This window comes from Equus quagga, chromosome 3, assembly GCF_021613505.1.
Source record: "Equus quagga isolate Etosha38 chromosome 3, UCLA_HA_Equagga_1.0, whole genome shotgun sequence".
Taxonomy (NCBI): domain Eukaryota; kingdom Metazoa; phylum Chordata; class Mammalia; order Perissodactyla; family Equidae; genus Equus; species Equus quagga.
This window is the reverse complement of record NC_060269.1, coordinates 112,510,325-112,528,191: the sequence shown is the minus strand read 5'-3', so window position 1 is coordinate 112,528,191 and position 17,867 is coordinate 112,510,325. Positions and strand designations below refer to the sequence as shown.

Sequence of the window (17,867 nt, the reverse complement as noted above, 5' to 3'; positions counted from 1 at the left end):
GTTTGCATAAAAACAGACACATAGATCAGTGAAACAGAATAGAGAAGCCAGAAATAAACCCATTATATATGGTCAATTAATTTACAACAAAAGAGCCAAGAATAGTCAATGGGGAAAGGACAGTCTCTTCAATCAATGGTGTTAGGAAAACTGGACAGCCACATACAAAAGAATGAAACTGGCCACTGTCTTAGACCATATACAAAAATTAACTCAAAATGGATTAAAGACTTGAACAGATGACCTAAGACCATAAAACTCCTGGAAGAAAATATAGGCAGTAAGCTCCTCGACATTGGTCTTGGCAATGATTTTTCGAATCTGACACCAAAAGTAAAAGCAACAAAAGCAAAAATTAACAAGTGGGACTACATCAAACTGAAAAGCGTCTGCACAGCAAAGGAAACCATCAAAAAAATAAAAAGGAAACCTACTGAATGGAAGAAAATATTTGCAAATCATATATTTGATAAGGGGCTAATATCCAAAATATATAAAGAATTCATACAACTCAACAGCTGAAAAACAAACAATCTGATTAAAAAATGGGCAGAAGATCTGAATAGACATTTTTAAAAAGAAGATATACAGACGGCCATCAGGCATGAAAAGATGCTCTACATCACTAATCATCAGGGAAATACAAATCAAAACCACACCTCATGGCTGTTATCAAAAAGACAAGAAGTAAGTGTTGGCGAGAATGTGAAGAAAAGGGAACCCTTGTGCATTGTTGGTGGGAATGTAAACTGGTGCAGCCACTATGGAAGACAGTATGGAGGTTCCTCAAAGAATTAAAAATAGAATTACCATATGATCCAGCAATTCCACTTCTGGGTATTTATCCAAAGGAAACGAAAACACTAAGTTGAAAAGATATATGCACCCCCATGTTCATTGCAGCACTATTTACAATAGCCGAGATATGGTAACAACCTAAGTATCCGTTAGTGGATTAATGGATAAAGAAAATGTGGTATATATAAATACAATGGAATATTATTCAGCCATAAAAAAGAAGGAAATCTTGCCATTTGCAACAACATGGATGGACTTCAAGGGCATTATGCTAAGTGAAATGTCAGACAAAGACAAATACCCTATGATCTCGTTTATATGTAGAATCTAAAAAAATCCTAAAAACAAAACCCAGCTCATACAGAGAACAGAATGGTGGTTGCCAGAGGCAGAGGAGTGTGGGGTGGGAGAAATGGGTAAAGGGATCAAAAGTTTAAAAAAAAAAATAAGCGAATGAAGAATGGGGAAATCCAATAAATTTAGGTACCACTTGTTATTAGGAATGTGCAATTGATTTATTAGTTGAATAGTAGTGAGACTAAAGCATTTTGTAAGAAGCTCTGCCCTAAAAACTATTCACTAGTGTTTTGAAAGCAGGGTATTAAAATTCACCAAATAAAAGCCTTTTACGCATTTATTTTGAAACTTGTTTTACTTGGTCATTGCTATGTAGGTCAAATTAACTATAGTCAAGAAATATCTTGTTAGACAAAATAAAATGGAATTGCACACTCCTATTGCCATGTTTAATTTGTGCTTTATAAAAACTCAACCTGGTGATAAGATAAATGCTTTTGTGGAAAAAGTGGGTATGGGTGTTACACTGCAGCTCGCTGAGCCATCGCCCCTTGTAAAGTATATGACTGAGCTGAGTCCCAACCTCTACTCTTGGGGACATACCATTTTTTTGAAATCTAAAAACCAATTGTATTTTAATATTCCACCAATAAACAATTAGAAAATAAAAATTTTAACCTATACCATTTACAGTAGGTTCAGAAACATCAAATATGTAGGAATGAATCTATCAAAGTATGTATAAGACCTTGACACAGAAAACTACAAAACATTATTAAGAGAAAGTAAAGAGGATCTAAATAAATGAAGGGATATGTGATGTTCATGGTGTAAAAGACTGAGCGTTGTAAAGATGTCAATTATGCCAAATTTATCTATAGATGCAATGCCATCATGAAAATAATCCTAGAAGCACACGTTGGAGTGTGTGTGTGTGTGTAAATTTATGTAGAAATGCAAAGAGGCAAGAATAGCCATGTTGGGGGGGAAAAAAGCTGTAGAACTTAAACTACTAGAAATCAAGACCCATTAAAAAGCTACAGTAATTAAGACAGTATGGGATTCTTATTGCTGTAAAACCAGATGAGTAGACCAACGTAACAGAGGCCAGAAACAGATTCAGATATATAGAGTTGCTTAATTTATGGCAAGTCACTCACTGTCTTCAAGCCTTAGTTTCCTCATCTATAAATTAATAGTGCTTACCACATAAGGTTTAAATATTATATACCAAAGGATTTAGATATTATGTTAAGAGGTTAGCACACATGCAAGGTACATGGCAAGTGCCCAGTAAAATTTAGCATGTTAATATTACTCCTGTTGCTACTAGTATTGTTATAATTATTACGATACTATTCGTAGTAGTATTCCTTTTCTCTGTTTTTCAGCATGATCATCTGGAAGGGGGAAATGGGTGGACATTAAATCCTGGTTGTCAACAAGGAACATTTGGGGCAACACAGATGAGTAGGGGAATATCAATTCTTAGTCTACCTGGAAAAAAGAACGTGAGCAGGAAGATAAGCTTTCTGATTCAGTGGAGACTGACTTAGAAACTGGCATGGAACTTGGCCTAGCTCTAGCATATGGTGGCCACACTACTGAGAGACATTGGTAAACACGTATGAAGCATCTAAAATGACCTTCTGCATATATATCTGTTTGTAAGCCTATTTGAGAGCCTGTGCATGTATATAAGCCACTTGTAAAAACACTGTGTAAAATGAGGTCAGTTACCTCTTCTGCCATCTGAATCATAGCCGGGGATCTGGTAAGTTTAGACAAAATAGTAAAAGGTTTGATTCCGTAACCTTTTGAATAGAAAGTTTATTTTACAGCGCCTTTAGGTAAACCTGGAAGTTCGTTTTGTGACGTAGGACACACAATCTCTGACCACAGGGAGACAATGATGTGTTTAATCTCCTGCGTATTTGTATCCTAAAACAATGCCTCATGTTTCTTAAAGTGGGCTGCTGCCATGCAGCGTCTTGTGTTATTTAGCTGAAGGCTTACCTGTTATTCTAGCTATGTAGTATCTGCAACCCTCCCGTATTCCAGCCCGCGTGGCATTTGCCTCCTGTCTTCCCTCCTGCTCACCCACCCATACCCCGTTTCAATCATGGGAGGGAATACTCTAAGACCTTCCACCACTTTAAACACTTCAGCAGACTCGTGTGGGCTTGTATTTACCAGATCCAAATTCCGTTTCTCACTCTACTACTTGTATTTGGATGACTTTAGATAAGGTTATTTACCCCCTGAGTTTCATCTGCCACAAGGTGTTGGTGATGAAATAATGAAAGTAAAACTCTTCGCACAGTATTTTCATCAAAGTAAGGGTTGGTGATGGTTGTTACTATCACAGAGCCAGAAGGTGCACGTCCAAGTCTTTTGTTTCTGAACCTCATATACTTTTTTGCCACGCTGCCTGTAATTTGGCAAATTAGATGATATAATTTGGTACTTAGTCTTCCCAACTAGGTGTAGACTTGGTCGGGACCCTGCCCACTGCATGAAGTGAAGTGTAATTCACTCCAGAGGCGCCAGCTCGGGGCGCCTTTCTCCCAGTGCTGGCTCCTTTCTTGTGCACTTGGTCACTGATAAAACCTCCAGGTGGGGCCTCTTTCTGGGGAGAGGAGAGAGAGAACTGGCGCTCTCTCGCCCCTGGTAGTCTGCACGATGGACAGCTGCCTGCCTGTGGTGTGTGTGGTTCTGCCTGCCCCTGCGAGCAGCCTCGGCGTGTATTCCTTCCCCAGAGATAGGTTAGTTTCCAGGATCAACTAAGGAACAGTTGGCTTCTGCTGCCTCCTCTTCCTGTACCTCACAGTCAGGGAGAAGTCTCAAGGTCCTCGAAGTGCAACCTTCCACCTGAAAAGTGTTTCTTGTTGGGTACCTGCCACCTATAAGCTGTTCTATGTGCCTGAAGCCCATCAGAATGGCCCTAACACGTTTCTCTGTCCTTTCTCTGAATTCCTGAAGAGTCTTGCCCAGGAGACTCTTTATTCCCTTAGTCCCTATTAGCAATTCTAGTCCTCATCAAGTCTTTGTTTTAGATGGATGTATCTTTCTTCCAACTTGATTATAATGAGAAAGAAAGAAACCCTTGCCTCTTACTTCTAGATCTGCATGTTACTTAAAAAGTGCCGGTTGACGAGACTTACTGGGGTAAAACCGATAGCGATGGCTCGTCAGGAGAAAGGCTCCTCCAGTGAAAATTTCTGCAGTGCCTTCTGTCCTGGGTCCTCTACAGATGATTAACTATCTTTGAGTCCTCTCAGTGAGTGGCTCTGAAACGCTGTTGTGTTGGAGACATGCTCCCTTACTCCTGCGGGACCCTTTCCTTACCCAGCCGCTTGGCTGACCCCTAGCAGACGAGGACACAATGCTGCAAGTGCTTTCTGAGTGAGACAGAGGATGTGGGTGGAGCCGCTGAGTCAGGAGGAACGAGAAACTGAATTGCCAAAAGAAATTTTATCATCCTAATAAAATGAAGCACGTGGTTTGCATTCCAGGTCCTTCAACTATTCTATGGGAACCCGGGCGTTTTCCCATGACAGTATTTTTATCCCTGATGGGGGAGCAGAAAGTGAGCAGACAGTTCAAGCAATGTCACAGGACAACATCCTGGGCAAAGTCAAAACTCTTCAGGTAAGACAGCTTGAGACTGGAAGGTCAGAGCCGTAGGAGTGGGCCCGGCTATGGAGGGAAGTGGGAAGAAGCCCTAGCTTGGCCTTGAGTAGTGGATTGGGAGGTCCAGGGGTAGCTCCTGCTGAGAACTGTTGCTTTCTCCAAACTGACTCAGTTCTCTGGAAGCCTTCTGTCCCCCTGTGAGAGGTACATTGTCATCATTGTGCCCACCTGCATGTACCCCTTCTCCTTGTCTCTCAAATTGTTCCCTCATTTTTAACTGGACATCACGAGGACAAGTACCCAGGAGACACTGCAGGCCTCTGATGGGAGGAAAGTGTTCCTAATCGTTAAGCGTTGGCCATAATCCCCGAGTGCAGGGTTGCCCGTCCGCCGAGGGTGTGCACAGCAAGCGTTCCCTTTCCAAGTCTCCGTCTCTGGACAGTGAACGGTGAAACTCTTCATTATTCGGCTGTGTTTGTGACTCTGGCTCCCTGGAACCACCCTGTCTCAGAGGAAGACCATGACGCTCTTAAAACTCCCTCCTGTTCATGCCACAGAGTTGGGCAGTTTTCCTACATAAAAGTGACTCAGGTGGTAACTCCTTGATAATGAAAATATAATAAAATAACCCTTCACTAAATGTGATTGAAATAGTGGGGAATCCAGGAAAAGCAAGGGGAACAAAGACACTTGGGACCTCATCATGTAGGTTTGCCCGATTGCTTAGTAGAATTCACTTACCCAACAGAAGTGCCTAAGAAGCACTCCCCTGAGGTGGGAGCGCTTGGAGGTGATCCAAAGGATGAACCGGGGGACTCTGGTTTGCTGGTTTCCATCTGTCTGCAAGTCTGCAACAATGAATGAATAAATGAATAAAGGAATGAATGAATAATCAAGTTAAAAAAAAACCGGAACAGCTGGCTTGAGTAGCCACTGACATGATGAAGCATTGTTCTCAAAGAAAATTTTCTATTTTCTTGAAATGTTCTTGTTTCTACTGGAGGTTAGCTATGTATTTTGTGATCTGTGTTTGGTTACATATTTCACATACGCTCAGCTGAATATAGCACGAGGCAAATGGGGAAGGAGCCCACATCCTGGAACCACACCCAAACTTGCCTAGATCTTCATACCTACTGCCACCACTGCCCAAGGCTCGAGTCCTGCCCTCAGGGCACACCTAGGCACTTCCTTCACATTCCAGCATTTCCTAACCAGGTCCCATTCTTAGTTCTTGCTGGCTGTGCCGTTACACGTTTTACAGACTCAGAAGTCACTTCTCATGGTTTGGAGAAGAGAGAAGAGTGGTGATGGCCCAAGAAAACCTTGAGCTCCCTCCTCCGTACCTTTCCTTCTTGAAGTCTTTTGATTCCTAAGAAGTTCTGAGCCCCTGGCTCCTAAGATCCCCTTTCTAAGAGGAATGACTTTCAGATTTCAGTCCACGAACAGCTGTATTTTATGAGAGCTTTTGAGGAGTTCTTTAAAAATTAGCTAGTAATTCTCTGTGACATCACACCACATGCCACTGCCACTCCAAGAAGTGAATTTGGAGTTGTAAAAAATATATATATTTCTGCCGTTTTGAAAATATGGAAACTCGATAAAAATATGTGAGTACTTGTTGTTCCTATTAATGCTATAAGGCACGAGTTTAAAGACTCTGATCTCACAAGGAATAAAATGTAAAACAACCAACTTCCCCGAAGCAACAATTCTATTAACAGGAAGAGAAATGTGAGCAGAGTCGAGTAACTATCTCATTGGAGTGCTCTCCTTTGGACGGTATCTACTCTGCCTAATTTGGCTTCTGCTGCATGGATTCACAAGCTTCCTTACAGCTCTATAGATATATTTAAAAAAAAAAATAAATAAAAGGCTTTGCTTTTCAAGGAGGGAAATGGGGACCATTATCATAGAAAATGTGATTTTTGGAGTGACTTCAGATATAACTGTATCACCCCCAAAAGACTGTGTTTTATTTTTCAGTCGACTAAGCAGTATGTTCCTGGTAAGTCATAGACACAGTAGTTAACTTTATTAACTTGCATGAATGCTTTGCATTTTTCCTTGACAACGTTATGCTGGTATTGATGCTTAGTAAGCAGCATAAAAGACCGCCCCCTCGTAGACTCCAGCATGGAATGAGGGTGTTTAGTTATGTCAGAGGCATGTATGTTTTTTGTCTGAAATTGTCTTTGTGTACTTGTGTATGTTTATTAAAAAAAGAGAGAGAGAAGTAATGGATAGCACCTATCTGACAATGAATGTCCTGGGAAGCTGATTAGACACTATTATTAAGACATTCTTTTGAAATGAGATTTCTACTGGAATGGCATTAAAAAAAAAAGAAAATCCGTTTTTCTCTGGCTTAACTTCCCAGCCCTTGGAACCCCACAGAACCGCGCCTGTCCTGCCGCGTTAGGAAAGGTTGCCCTCTAGTGTCCACACGTGGTCATCTCAGCTAGAACTGTGATGTGTTGCACCTGTGGCGGTTCCGCTCTCTCTACTGAGTACAAAATGACTGAATATAGCATAAATCAGCCTCCACTTTTCTGAATAAAGTGACTCTACCGCCTGCCAAAATTTCTGTGGCAAATGAATGAAACTTTAAAAGAAAAAACTACATTTTTTCCCTAGTATAAAAATATACATGTGACAACAGATTTTAATATCCAGGACAGTAATAGGGACAAAAACAACAATGATGTCCTTTTTGAGGACTCTGTACATAACAGTCAGGTGCATGGCCAGTGGGTGAAATAAAAGACCTATGCCAGTCTCCACCACCACCTGGCTGTGTGGCCTCGGGGGCAGTCATTTAGCCTCTCTGGGCCTCATTTTCCCCATCTGAAAAATAAGAGATACATGTGATGGATGATCTGAAGGGCCCCACCAGTTCTTAACATCTGCCATCTATATGAAATCACTGGTCACCTGCTGGAGCACTGAGTAGCTTTGTAAGCTTTGCACTTCTTGCATTTGGGAGGCAGTGACCTTGATGTTCTTACAGCTGCCCAAAGCACACATCAGGGAGGGTGCCTATTTATTTGAGATCAGAGCAGGCTGTGAAGTGTGTACCAACTGATGATAAAACTCAGGACTATCACAGTCTAAGCCTGCAGGTGATTTTAAGAATTGCACCACACCTTTGTCAGGAAGTCCACTGACTATTTAGCTCAGGAGGGAAAACCTCCATCCTCAGTGGCTGCTGTCTCCTGCTGAGATAGATTTCACTTAAAAATGCCCAAGTCAAATGTTTGAGGATCTTGACACCTCCTGCAGCTGTCAAGGACGCAAAGAATAAACATCTGCTCTTAGCCCCTTCTTCACAGAGCAGGTTTCTTTAAATGCGTATGCTTTTTCTTTTTCCTTTAAAAAAACTTCCTTTTAACTATGGGCGTATCGGCAGATCGCTCAAGAAGACAGCAACTTTCTTTTTCCCCTGCTTTGTTCTTACAGACATGGTCTGAAGAACGGCTGTGGAAAATCTGGGGGAATCTAAGCACTGGCGGTGCGAGAGCTGCAGAATAGGATGTGCTTGGAATTTCCACCCTGTGGGCAAAAGCTTCATAAATATGGATGCGCATTCCTATAACATCATTCTCCGGCATTCCATATTACAACAAAATGGCCCAAATGGAATGAATAAAATATAGTCCCTTTTAGCTCACATTCCAGTCTCAACAGTAACTCCATTCATAGCCACAAACAACATGGACTCTCAGTATAGTTATAATCGCAGGGTGTAAAAAGAGCCTGTGGGTAATTTTTTTTTAAAGTGGAGGGAGTGGTAGTAGTTTATTTCTCTGAAAACTTAAGGGCAAGCTCATCTTAACAGTCTGGTTTGCAGTGATTGCTTATATCGAAGCTCCTCTCGTGACAGTGCCTGAATAGTGGGCAGAATTAAAGTCACCAAAAAGCCACATTTATCCTTGTCATCAATTCACATGACACCTGAGATTGCCACATAGGTTTTAGCAGCCACCTTTTCACTGTCAGTAAATCGCACAGTGTCGAGACAGTCTAGTCTTCTTCAAGCCAGCTGAGGAAGCATTTGGAGCAGGAACCGCAGGAGAGGGAGAAACATGCAGATGCAGGAGCCTCGGCCTGGAGACCCTGAGCATCAGTCACCATGGCCTTGGCCCCTAGGTCCTGTCCTGGCCGTGTTCCACTGTCTCATCCCTGACAGCTGCAGGGTGTGCCTGTGAGGGCAGTACTTTGTCTGGACAGAGAGGCTGCAGCCCTATCCCTGAGCAGTGACCCTCTTTTCTTTGATGACCTGGGTCCTCCCCTCCTGCATCCCACTTTCTCCTCCTAAGCTCCCTAGCCACCAGGCTGAATTTATTTTCTCCAGAGGGATTTAAATCAGCGGTTTTATGGAGATGCACATTGTCATTCTCAAAGGCAACAGCATTGTATTTCTTTCGCCAGGATGAATATATCTGTGGCATAAATCAACCCTTTGATATACACACACATTCTCACTCCCTTCCTTCCTCCCTTACCCTCTTCCTCCTTTTTGCTCCTCCCTCCCCCAAACTTCCAGCTGTTGCACCTGCAATCAGGTCTCCAGCTCTTCCTGGGCCTATGCATTTCCTCTGCCCCCTGCACCCTCCTCTCAATCTGCCTCTTTTCTTTAACTCTCCACTTCATTTCTTAACATTACTTTCTCCATTTCCCAGCTTTGATCCATGTACCTTATTTCTCCTGTTCTTATTCCATCTATTTCCGCCCCCCGCCTCCATTTTCTCTTTCCTTTTCCATTGGTGGCCACGATAGCCATCCCATCTTTGGAGTTTATTTCAATCTATTACATTTTGCCATATTCTTTTTTTTTTTTAATTATTTTTTTGAGGAAGATCAGCCCTGAGCTAACATCTGCTGCCAATTCTCCTCTTTTTGCTGAGCAAGACTGGCCCTGAGCTAACATCTGTGCCCATCTTCCTCTACTTTATACCTGGGACACCCACCACAGCATGGCTTGCCGAGCGGTGCCGTGTCCGCACCCGGGATCCAAACTGGCAAACCCCGAGCTGGTGAAATGGAACATGGGCACTTAAACACTGCACCACCAGGCCAGCCCCTGCTATATTCTTTTCTGTCTCTTAAGCATCAGGGTAGACCAACATCAGTATCCTAAAAAGTAATGAAGAAAAATATCACTATATTCATTCTTTTTTGTGATGGTGGCAAAAATCCTAACTAAATGGCATTTGAGTGTTAGGCCAGTTCTCCTTAACGAATTATTCTTTCCATTTAAGCAGAGGAAATACCCTCATATTAGCCCTGCGAGAGCATTGGTAGATGGCAGACCCTGACAGCAGGAGGTCTCACTCTAAAGAGATTTACAGCAGTTTCCAGCTCTTGGCAACATTCCTAGAGAAGGGATAACTGGTAAACCAAAGGCTGGGCTGGGAGCCCCGGACACAAGAACCATTCCCACCTCTTCTGCCCGGGTCCCCTCCCTCTCCCGCGAGACCGGCCTATGACTTCGTTATTCCGTGTCCTCTTGTCTAACTCCATCGGCTGTTCTAACCGTGCCTGCTTATTGATCTGCTAAGAGTAGATACTAACTGCTGCTTCCTGCTAAACTTGTTTTTAGAGACACCCTTTTGCAGCCTTCTCCTCCCCAAAACCCTTTTAGGCTGCTCCAGCTGTCCTTCCCTGGCTGAACTCAGGCTTTTGATGTGTGCTCCTTCCTGTGGTGCCAGGGGAGCCAGGCTCAGGCTGAAATGCCAGCAGATCAAACACAAGTCCTGTCTTTCTGTGCTCCTTAGCATGCTGGGGTGCCCAGGGCTGCGGGAGGGGAGTCTTGGGCTCACCCCTTTCATGTCTCTGCAATCTCACCGCCCACCATGCAAGCCCGAGGGCGAGGTGGATGAAGGTGGGTGGATTTGGTACCCTTTGAGTTCAGAGGGAGAGGGGGCATTTCCATCAAGGGATTCCTCTTCAGTAAGCGATTAGAAATGCTGCATTATCTCTTTTATTTCTGCCCCTGTAAGAAGAAGGAAGTGCGATGTCAGATTTATGAGAACCAGTGGAGTGCAATGAAAATAACTCTGAACGTGGTCTTAGAAGACCTAGATTCAGATTTCCCTGGGGCCACTCATACTTTCCATAAGTTTGGGGCAGTCACCTCTCCCCACTGGACCTCTCATCTTTTTTTGTAAAATGAAGGGGTTGGACTTTGTGATTGCTAAGGCTCTTTGCAGCTCTATAAGATTAAATATTAGCCAGATTAAAGATAAATAGCAGATAATGTATTCTTTTTTTTTTTTTTTTTGAGGCCTAAACGGACTATAAAACCCAAGTACCTAGATTGATAGCAGCTGTTCTCAACTGGAGGCGATTTTAACCCCCAGGGGACATCAGGCAGTGTCTGGAGCATTTTTGGTTGTCTCGAGGGGGAGCAGTTTGCTACTGGCATCTAGTGTCCAGGGGCCAGGGGTGCTGCTAAACATCCTACAATGCACAGGACAGCACCTCACGACAAAGAATTATCTGGCCTAAAATGTCAGTAGTGCCGAGGTTGAGCAACCCTGATCTGATAAAGGCAGTGGTTTGTACAATGTATTCAATCTGGTAGTCTTTCAGATTACCATGGCATAATACTTTTTCCTTTTTTTTTTTTGAGGAAGATTAGCCCTGAGCTAACTGCTGCCAATCCTCCTCTTTTTGCTGAGGAAGACTGGCCCTGAGCTAACATCTTCCTCTACTTTATATGTGGGACACCTACCACAGCATGGCATGCCAAGCGGTGCCATATCCGCATCCGGGATCCCAACTGGTGAACCCAGGGCCACCGAGAAGCAGAACGTGTGCACTTAACCGCTGCACCCCGAGGCCAGCCCCATAATACTCTTTTTCTTCCTGAGTGTTGTTCACTTCTCTGCCACAGCCCATTAAATGTTTTTCCCCTTCCTTAGCTATTATGTTTATATATCTTTCTTCAGGAAATATACTGGCCTTTCTCTAATTCTAAGTATCTTCCTAATTTCTACCTCAGGTTTTTCCCTTTAAGCTACTTCCCCCCATTACTCAGTCCCTCCTGGACTCTTTCCTCCTGCCTGCTTCTCTGTCCTTTTCCTGCTTGTTCCCTCTGTCCCCTCCTTCTCAGTGGGTAGCTGCAGCAAGGCAAAGAGGAAGTGCTGATGGCAGGACAAGGTTGTTCCCATCCCATCCGTGATTTCAACATGGATCATGGGAAGACCTGCTGGCCCTGGGGCCGTCTCCACCTTGGCAGTGGGACCCACTCTGGCCAGAGCATGATGTTCAAGCCATGGGCTGGTGAGGAAGGTAGTTGAAGTATAAATATTCAAAAGGAATATGTCCAATGTGTCCCTTGGACAATGTTGGCATCTCCATGGAAGAGGTGGCTGGATGAAAAAGCTCGTGGCTTGAAGGTAGGAAAGAAAAAGAAAAGATGCTGGAAAACAAATTAACTTATTACAGGACTGCATCGTGGTTTACTGGCATGGTGATTAGTCTAGAAACCAGTTGTGTACAGAATATGCCTCAGTGCCTGTTAGATATGCTGAGGAGCCTGGTTCTGGTTACTGTGAACTGCTTCGCTGCTTCAGAACATCTTTTTTTTGTTTCTCTCCAGCGACAGTTGGGCAAGAATATCAAGTTTGGGCAGCCACCACCCAAGGCCGTTCCCATGAAGAAGGCAGACAGTGGGGAGGCTAGCTTAGAAGAGGATCTGTTCCTGACCAGTCCCATGGAAATTGTGACTCAGCAGGACATCGTCCTCTCAGACACTGAGAACAAAGTAAGGCTCCTTTGGGGAATGACTTGATTGCTAATAACCCCGGGGTGGATGTTGGGCAGTAGATGGGGCGTCCAGTAACCCTGAGGTCTGCGGGGCGGGGAATAATGAGTAGCCCAGGTCTGGAGAGCACTTCCTGGGCCGGTGCCTTGACCTGCAGTGGGACCAACTTGGAGGAGGGGAATGAAGAGGAGACATGGCCTTTGCAAGTGCTCGTCCCAGTGTTTTCCACTTATTCTTTGAGAATCAGGTTGGCCCACCTCTTCTGGGCAGCTTACCTGGTCTCGCCCCCAAGCTATACTCTCCTCCAGGCCTTCCCTGGGTGTCCTTAGTGATTCTTACACATCTGTACCCCACCTGTACCTGTGTCCACGTAAGTGTTTTCTTTCCATCTCTAAAGGTTCAGTTCCTTGAGAACAAACTGGATCCTACACATCTCTGTGTCCCTAGGACTTAGCTAGTGCTTACTTAGTAGCACCAAATCATTGTTTGTCAAATTGGACTAATTTAGAGGGAAATGAGGAAAGAATGAAGTAGGTGCTCGACGAGACAGAACATATCCAACAGACCAGCTTGAAGTCTCCATAGTCTAGAAAGAAAGTCACATTGGTCCAGCCCTGTCCTAAATTTGGTCTTTTGATACTTTGAAAGAAACACCATTAAAGACAAAAAAAGAAAGAAAGAAACACCATGAGCATATCCTGAAACTGAGTCCTTCCAGCAGCAGAAGGGGCGCCCTCAGGCTCTTACGGCAAAGGAGCCTAGGTCCTTCCTCAGCGAGAGTAAGGAGTGCTCGAGGTGAGGCACTGAGTCTTCCAGTCTTAAAAGAAAGCATTCTCTGTGCTCTGCCTGTCAAAGTGCCTGAAATTACGCTGGGTGTTATTAAGATGGGCATGCTCCCACAAGAAGTCATGATGGTTATCAGCTAATATGTCATAAGAGTAGTAAGAAAGATAAGCAGCTTGCAGAACAAAGTGAGGAAGGAAAGAAAAGGACGGTGTCCTCCCCCCTCCCCCCCCCCGCCCCGTTACCCCTCTCTGCCTGGCCCTGGCCCTGCTGACTCCGGTGCCCACTGGTGGTGGGTGAAGCAGGGATGGGGTGTATCCCTCCCGCTAGGTCCAGAAATGCTCTCTGCAACCTCTCCAGTGCTAGGCAGCAGCAACGGCCATGAGCCTTGATGCAGGGATTTCCTCCAGCCTGAAGCAAATGTCTTGCCTGTTACTGATGATCCAATAAGTGCAAGACTCCGTGGCCTGGGGGAGAAGGAGGATCGTTTGTTCAGCAGGTGCTGTCCCAGCTGTGGGTGTGACAGAGGTGAGCGAGATTAGACAAGGCACTGCCCCCGTGTAGTTTACATTCTAATGACAGGAGAGGAAGATGGCAGAGAAGCCCACAAATAGAGAAATGTAATTCTGGATCAAGCTGCACAGAAAATAAAACAGGATGATAGAAAAACGAGGAACTTGGTAGGGGAGAGGTTACTTCTTTAGGTAAGGAGGTCAGAGCAGCCGTGAGCAGACCTGCAGAGGAGGCCGTGTTCTAGGCAGAGGGAAGAGCAAGTACAGAGGCCCAGAGATGGAGCTGAGCTTGTCCTGAAAGAGGAGCAGAAAGCAGGCCAGTGTGGACGGCTGGAGCTTGGTGGAGGGTGCAGTGTGGGTGAAGCGTGGTGTGGAGGCCAGATGGTGTAGGCCACGGGAAATGAGTGAACTCTATCCTGAAAGTAATAGGAAGCCTCTGAGTAATTTGAAGCAGAGCAGTGACATAATTTGATTTGTGTTTTCTAAAGATGCTTCTAAGTGTGGTGCAGAAAATGGACTGAGGTAGGGCAAGCTGACATTATTGCTCTGGAAGGGACGATGAGACCCTTTTGCAACTATTGACAACACAAGATAGAAGATATTAGAACGGTGCGGATGACGTGGTGTGGGTGTTCCCAAGACAGGCGAGGTGGCCAGGCTGTGAATCTTCATCCTTTTTCCTCCTCTTCCTTCCTTCCTGAATTTTTTCGCCTCCTCTGGTCATTCAGCTTCTCAGCCCAGCCCTGTGCGTGTGCCTTAGTGAGCTGTCTTTTCTCCATTAGAGAGAGGTCTGGCAGGTGAAGATGGGGAGGGCAGCCTGCAGAGCCAAGAGCTCTGAGGGTGGAGGCCGTGTGTAACACAGCCCTGCTTCCCAGGTAGGGTGGCTGTTGGGCGGCCCCTAAATTCTGTCAGCGGGGGGGAGTACATCAAGGACTGAAGTTGGAGCCCCCTACCTGGGAAATGTCTTGAACTCAGGGAAAAGGGAAGTGCACACTCTGTGTCTCAGGAGCCCTTGTGGAGTCTGGACATTAGCAAAATCTCCAGGGTGACTCCTGTGGCCCTTTGATGTCAGCTGCGCCCCTGTGTGGAGGAGGTGGCGCCCCTTCGCAGGCACAGACAGTGTCTGGTTGTCTGCCCAGAACTTCCTGTTCTGGTGTTTGACTTGAGTGCTCTCTTTACTGTTCCAGTCCAGTGCTACGCCAAGTTCTCTGAGTCCTCTGAATCTGCCTGGAGCCCGAAGTGAGATGGAAGAGAAGGTAATACGATTTGAACTTATACATTTAGCTTCTTTACGTTAACTTCCATTTTTCCTTTATTTATTTATTTATTTTTTGGGATCTGCTGCCTCATTTTTCTGTTCATAAATGCTGCGTTCATCCATTACTTTAAACATCTTCAAAATGTGGCCAGTGGTAGATGTTGTGGCATCTGTTTCCATGGCGACGCAACTGCTGGAACTGCACCCTACTCTGAAAAATAGCCACACTCCCAGCATGCATGTTTTCGGAGTCTTAGATGTTGATAATTTTCCTAAATGTATCACTCCAAGACACTTTAAGCCATCGAAAAAGACATTCCAGAATACTTGAGCGTACCCAAGTCTGTAAGGAAGAGTTTCTTTCTATTTAGAGATGCCAAAAAAAAAAAGACCTTAGCATTTCGCTACTTGTAGTTATTTTTGTTTTTTAACTGTTTGGCATTCCTTTGAGACCTGCGACTTTACTTGCAGAAGTCTGGGGAGGCCTGTCAGGACTGCGTGCCCCTCTTCTGTAGAGGCTGCCCTGCTCCCATGAGGACTTTTCACCTGCACAGGGGTCCAGGTGACCTCCTGGGTCTGGCAGACAGTACAGTGAGCAGGGTCTATCCCCAAGGCTTCTGAAGGAGCTGGCTCTAGACAGTGTCACTGCACAGACAGTGAAGAAGCCCACCTGGAATAACTAGAAACAAAATATTGCATTTAAATCTCAGCTTCAGGTGCATATCTGTGACTTCAGTCTATCACATTGGGCTCGAACTCCTTTTACTCATGCATCTGTTAGGGATGGAAATGTTTAATTCGTCTCTTTTCAACGATAGTTCGGAATTTGATGCCCATTCTAAAGAAAACCATAAATAAATGAAAGCTAGAGACCAAAGGCTAGAGTTATTTTTCCTTACTTTCGTGCTTCCTGTTATAAATTAATATTTACTGAGCGTCCGTTTTGCTCTTGGAGTTGGCTTGGTCCTTTATCTTTTGTGCATAAATATGGAAGGTAACTGCAAAAAGCAAAGCCGTCAGCTAAACCCCACTGTCTGTGCATTTAAGCATGAACACAGTCAGACAGATGAACCCTGGCCTGTCTCATGCTGTCCCCATGTCTGAGAGCGCCTGGCACAGGCAGAGAGGCCTGTGAGCGCCCTCTGCCGCACGTTTGGCCAGGAGCCGTTGCCTGGCTGCTTGCCTGTATATTGTCTGTAGTTAACAGGCGTGGCTTCTTACCATTTGATTCATTGTGGCCTCTTGGTTCAGGCAGAGCCGTGGCCCCTCTGACCTTTCTAAATTTGTGTTCGTCTGAAGTTGTGGTATGTAAGTGATCGCACCTGTATAACGGAAATGCAAGCGTTGCTGCAGTTCATCCTTTGAGGAGTCGCCCTTTCCCTTGTGGCACCTTTCTGCCCTTCGTTTGTTCACCACGGCCTCCCTTTAGCTTCTCAGTGCACTCAGTGCTCTGTGACTTGGAGTGATGGTGCTAAACCATTTGTGCAGGTTAGAAATCTCAGTACTCAATCTGGACATAGATGCTATTCTTTATTGTTCCTTCAACAAATATTTATGGAGCATTTACCAGATGAGATTTGCTACTTGGGCATAAAAGGGACAGATATGAAGATCAAAAAGACACATTTCCTGCCTTGAAGGGACTGAGGTAGGAGGCTGAGATCTGTATGCCTGTGTCTGAGGTAGGGAAGGCTCTTAGAGGCATGGAGTTCTTGGCATAGACATGAACTAGTCCAGAGCTCAGAAAACTGCTACTTATTGTAGGCCTTGTGGCCATAAGGTTGCAGCTAAGACTCTCCTTTGTTCTGCTCTTCCTTTGTAGCATAAAAACAGCTAAGGACAATGGACAAGGGGCGTGGCTGTGTGCCAGCAAAACTTTATTTACCAAAACTGGCTGGATTTGACCCCCTGGCTATGTTTGTCAACCTCTCATCTAATCTAACCCCCATATTATGCAGAGTAGGTAAATTAGTCCCTGAAAGGCTAAATGATCTTTACAAGTGAATGCAAATATCATTGGCTGAACAAATAGTCAACATTCTGTGTTTTGATTCCAAAAGCAGTGCTCGTTTCAAGGTACCAGTGGGCCCCTCTGCTCGCCAGCCTTCCCTGGGCCAGGCTGGGCAAGGCGCAGGCTCCAACCGTGCCGCCATTCCGGGATTCCTTGCAGGTTGTTTTCTGACCTGGACTGACTTTCTATTTCCATCTCCACTCTAGGTTGTTCCAGTTAAACCGTCTCGGCCAAAAAGACACTTCTCTTCTGCTGGCACCATCGAGAGTGTCAACCTAGATGCCATCCCCCTGGTCATAGCTCGCCTGGACAACAGTGCCGCCAAGCACAAACTGGCCGTTAAGCCAAAAAACCAGAGGGTGTCAAAGAAGCACAGGCGGCTTGCCAGGGTACGTAGAGCCTGTGACCAGCAGATGCCCTTGCTTGCTGAACGCTCACTCTACCATGTAGGGTGGTTGTCGAGGGGAAGCAGGTCCTTTTAGTGTTCATCGCCCTTTCTGACATGTTGGCCTCCAGGAGGCTGATAGACCCATGAGAGAGAGGTCTGCCTTTGAGGGCTCCAGACACTTAGCGTTTCCTTTGCCACAGAAAGGTGGCCCAGCTTTCCTCCGCCATGGGTTAGCCAGAGGTTCAGTTTGATTAGGATGGACTTCAAAGTCACAAGTTTCAGGGCACATTGATGAAGTGTAAATCTCATTTTTTTCCTCATCTTTCTGATGCTGGACTATAGGTTCTCCTACGATTATTCATTCATATTAAGAAAAAGGAATTTGAGAATGAAATAAAGGGGCTAGAGAGTAAAGA

The 17,867-nt window shown here is 44.9% G+C and overlaps 1 protein-coding gene across 6 annotated transcripts in view; it reads left to right on the top strand.

Moving 5' to 3' along the window:
• CRACD (capping protein inhibiting regulator of actin dynamics) overlaps positions 1-17,867 on the top strand; it is a 274,637-nt gene that overhangs the window by 221,488 nt on the left and 35,282 nt on the right. For 5 of the 6 annotated variants that reach the window (XM_046656407.1, XM_046656406.1, XM_046656405.1 and 2 more), the window contains 4 exons: positions 4,611-4,746; positions 12,335-12,499; positions 14,982-15,050; positions 17,270-17,452. In XM_046656407.1, coding sequence (XP_046512363.1) covers positions 4,627-4,746; positions 12,335-12,499; positions 14,982-15,050; positions 17,270-17,452 — 537 coding nt within the window. In that variant the 5' untranslated portion in view covers positions 4,611-4,626. The remainder of the gene's footprint in view (positions 1-4,610; positions 4,747-12,334; positions 12,500-14,981; positions 15,051-17,269; positions 17,453-17,867) is intronic. The other variant, XM_046656408.1, reaches the window with a different exon arrangement.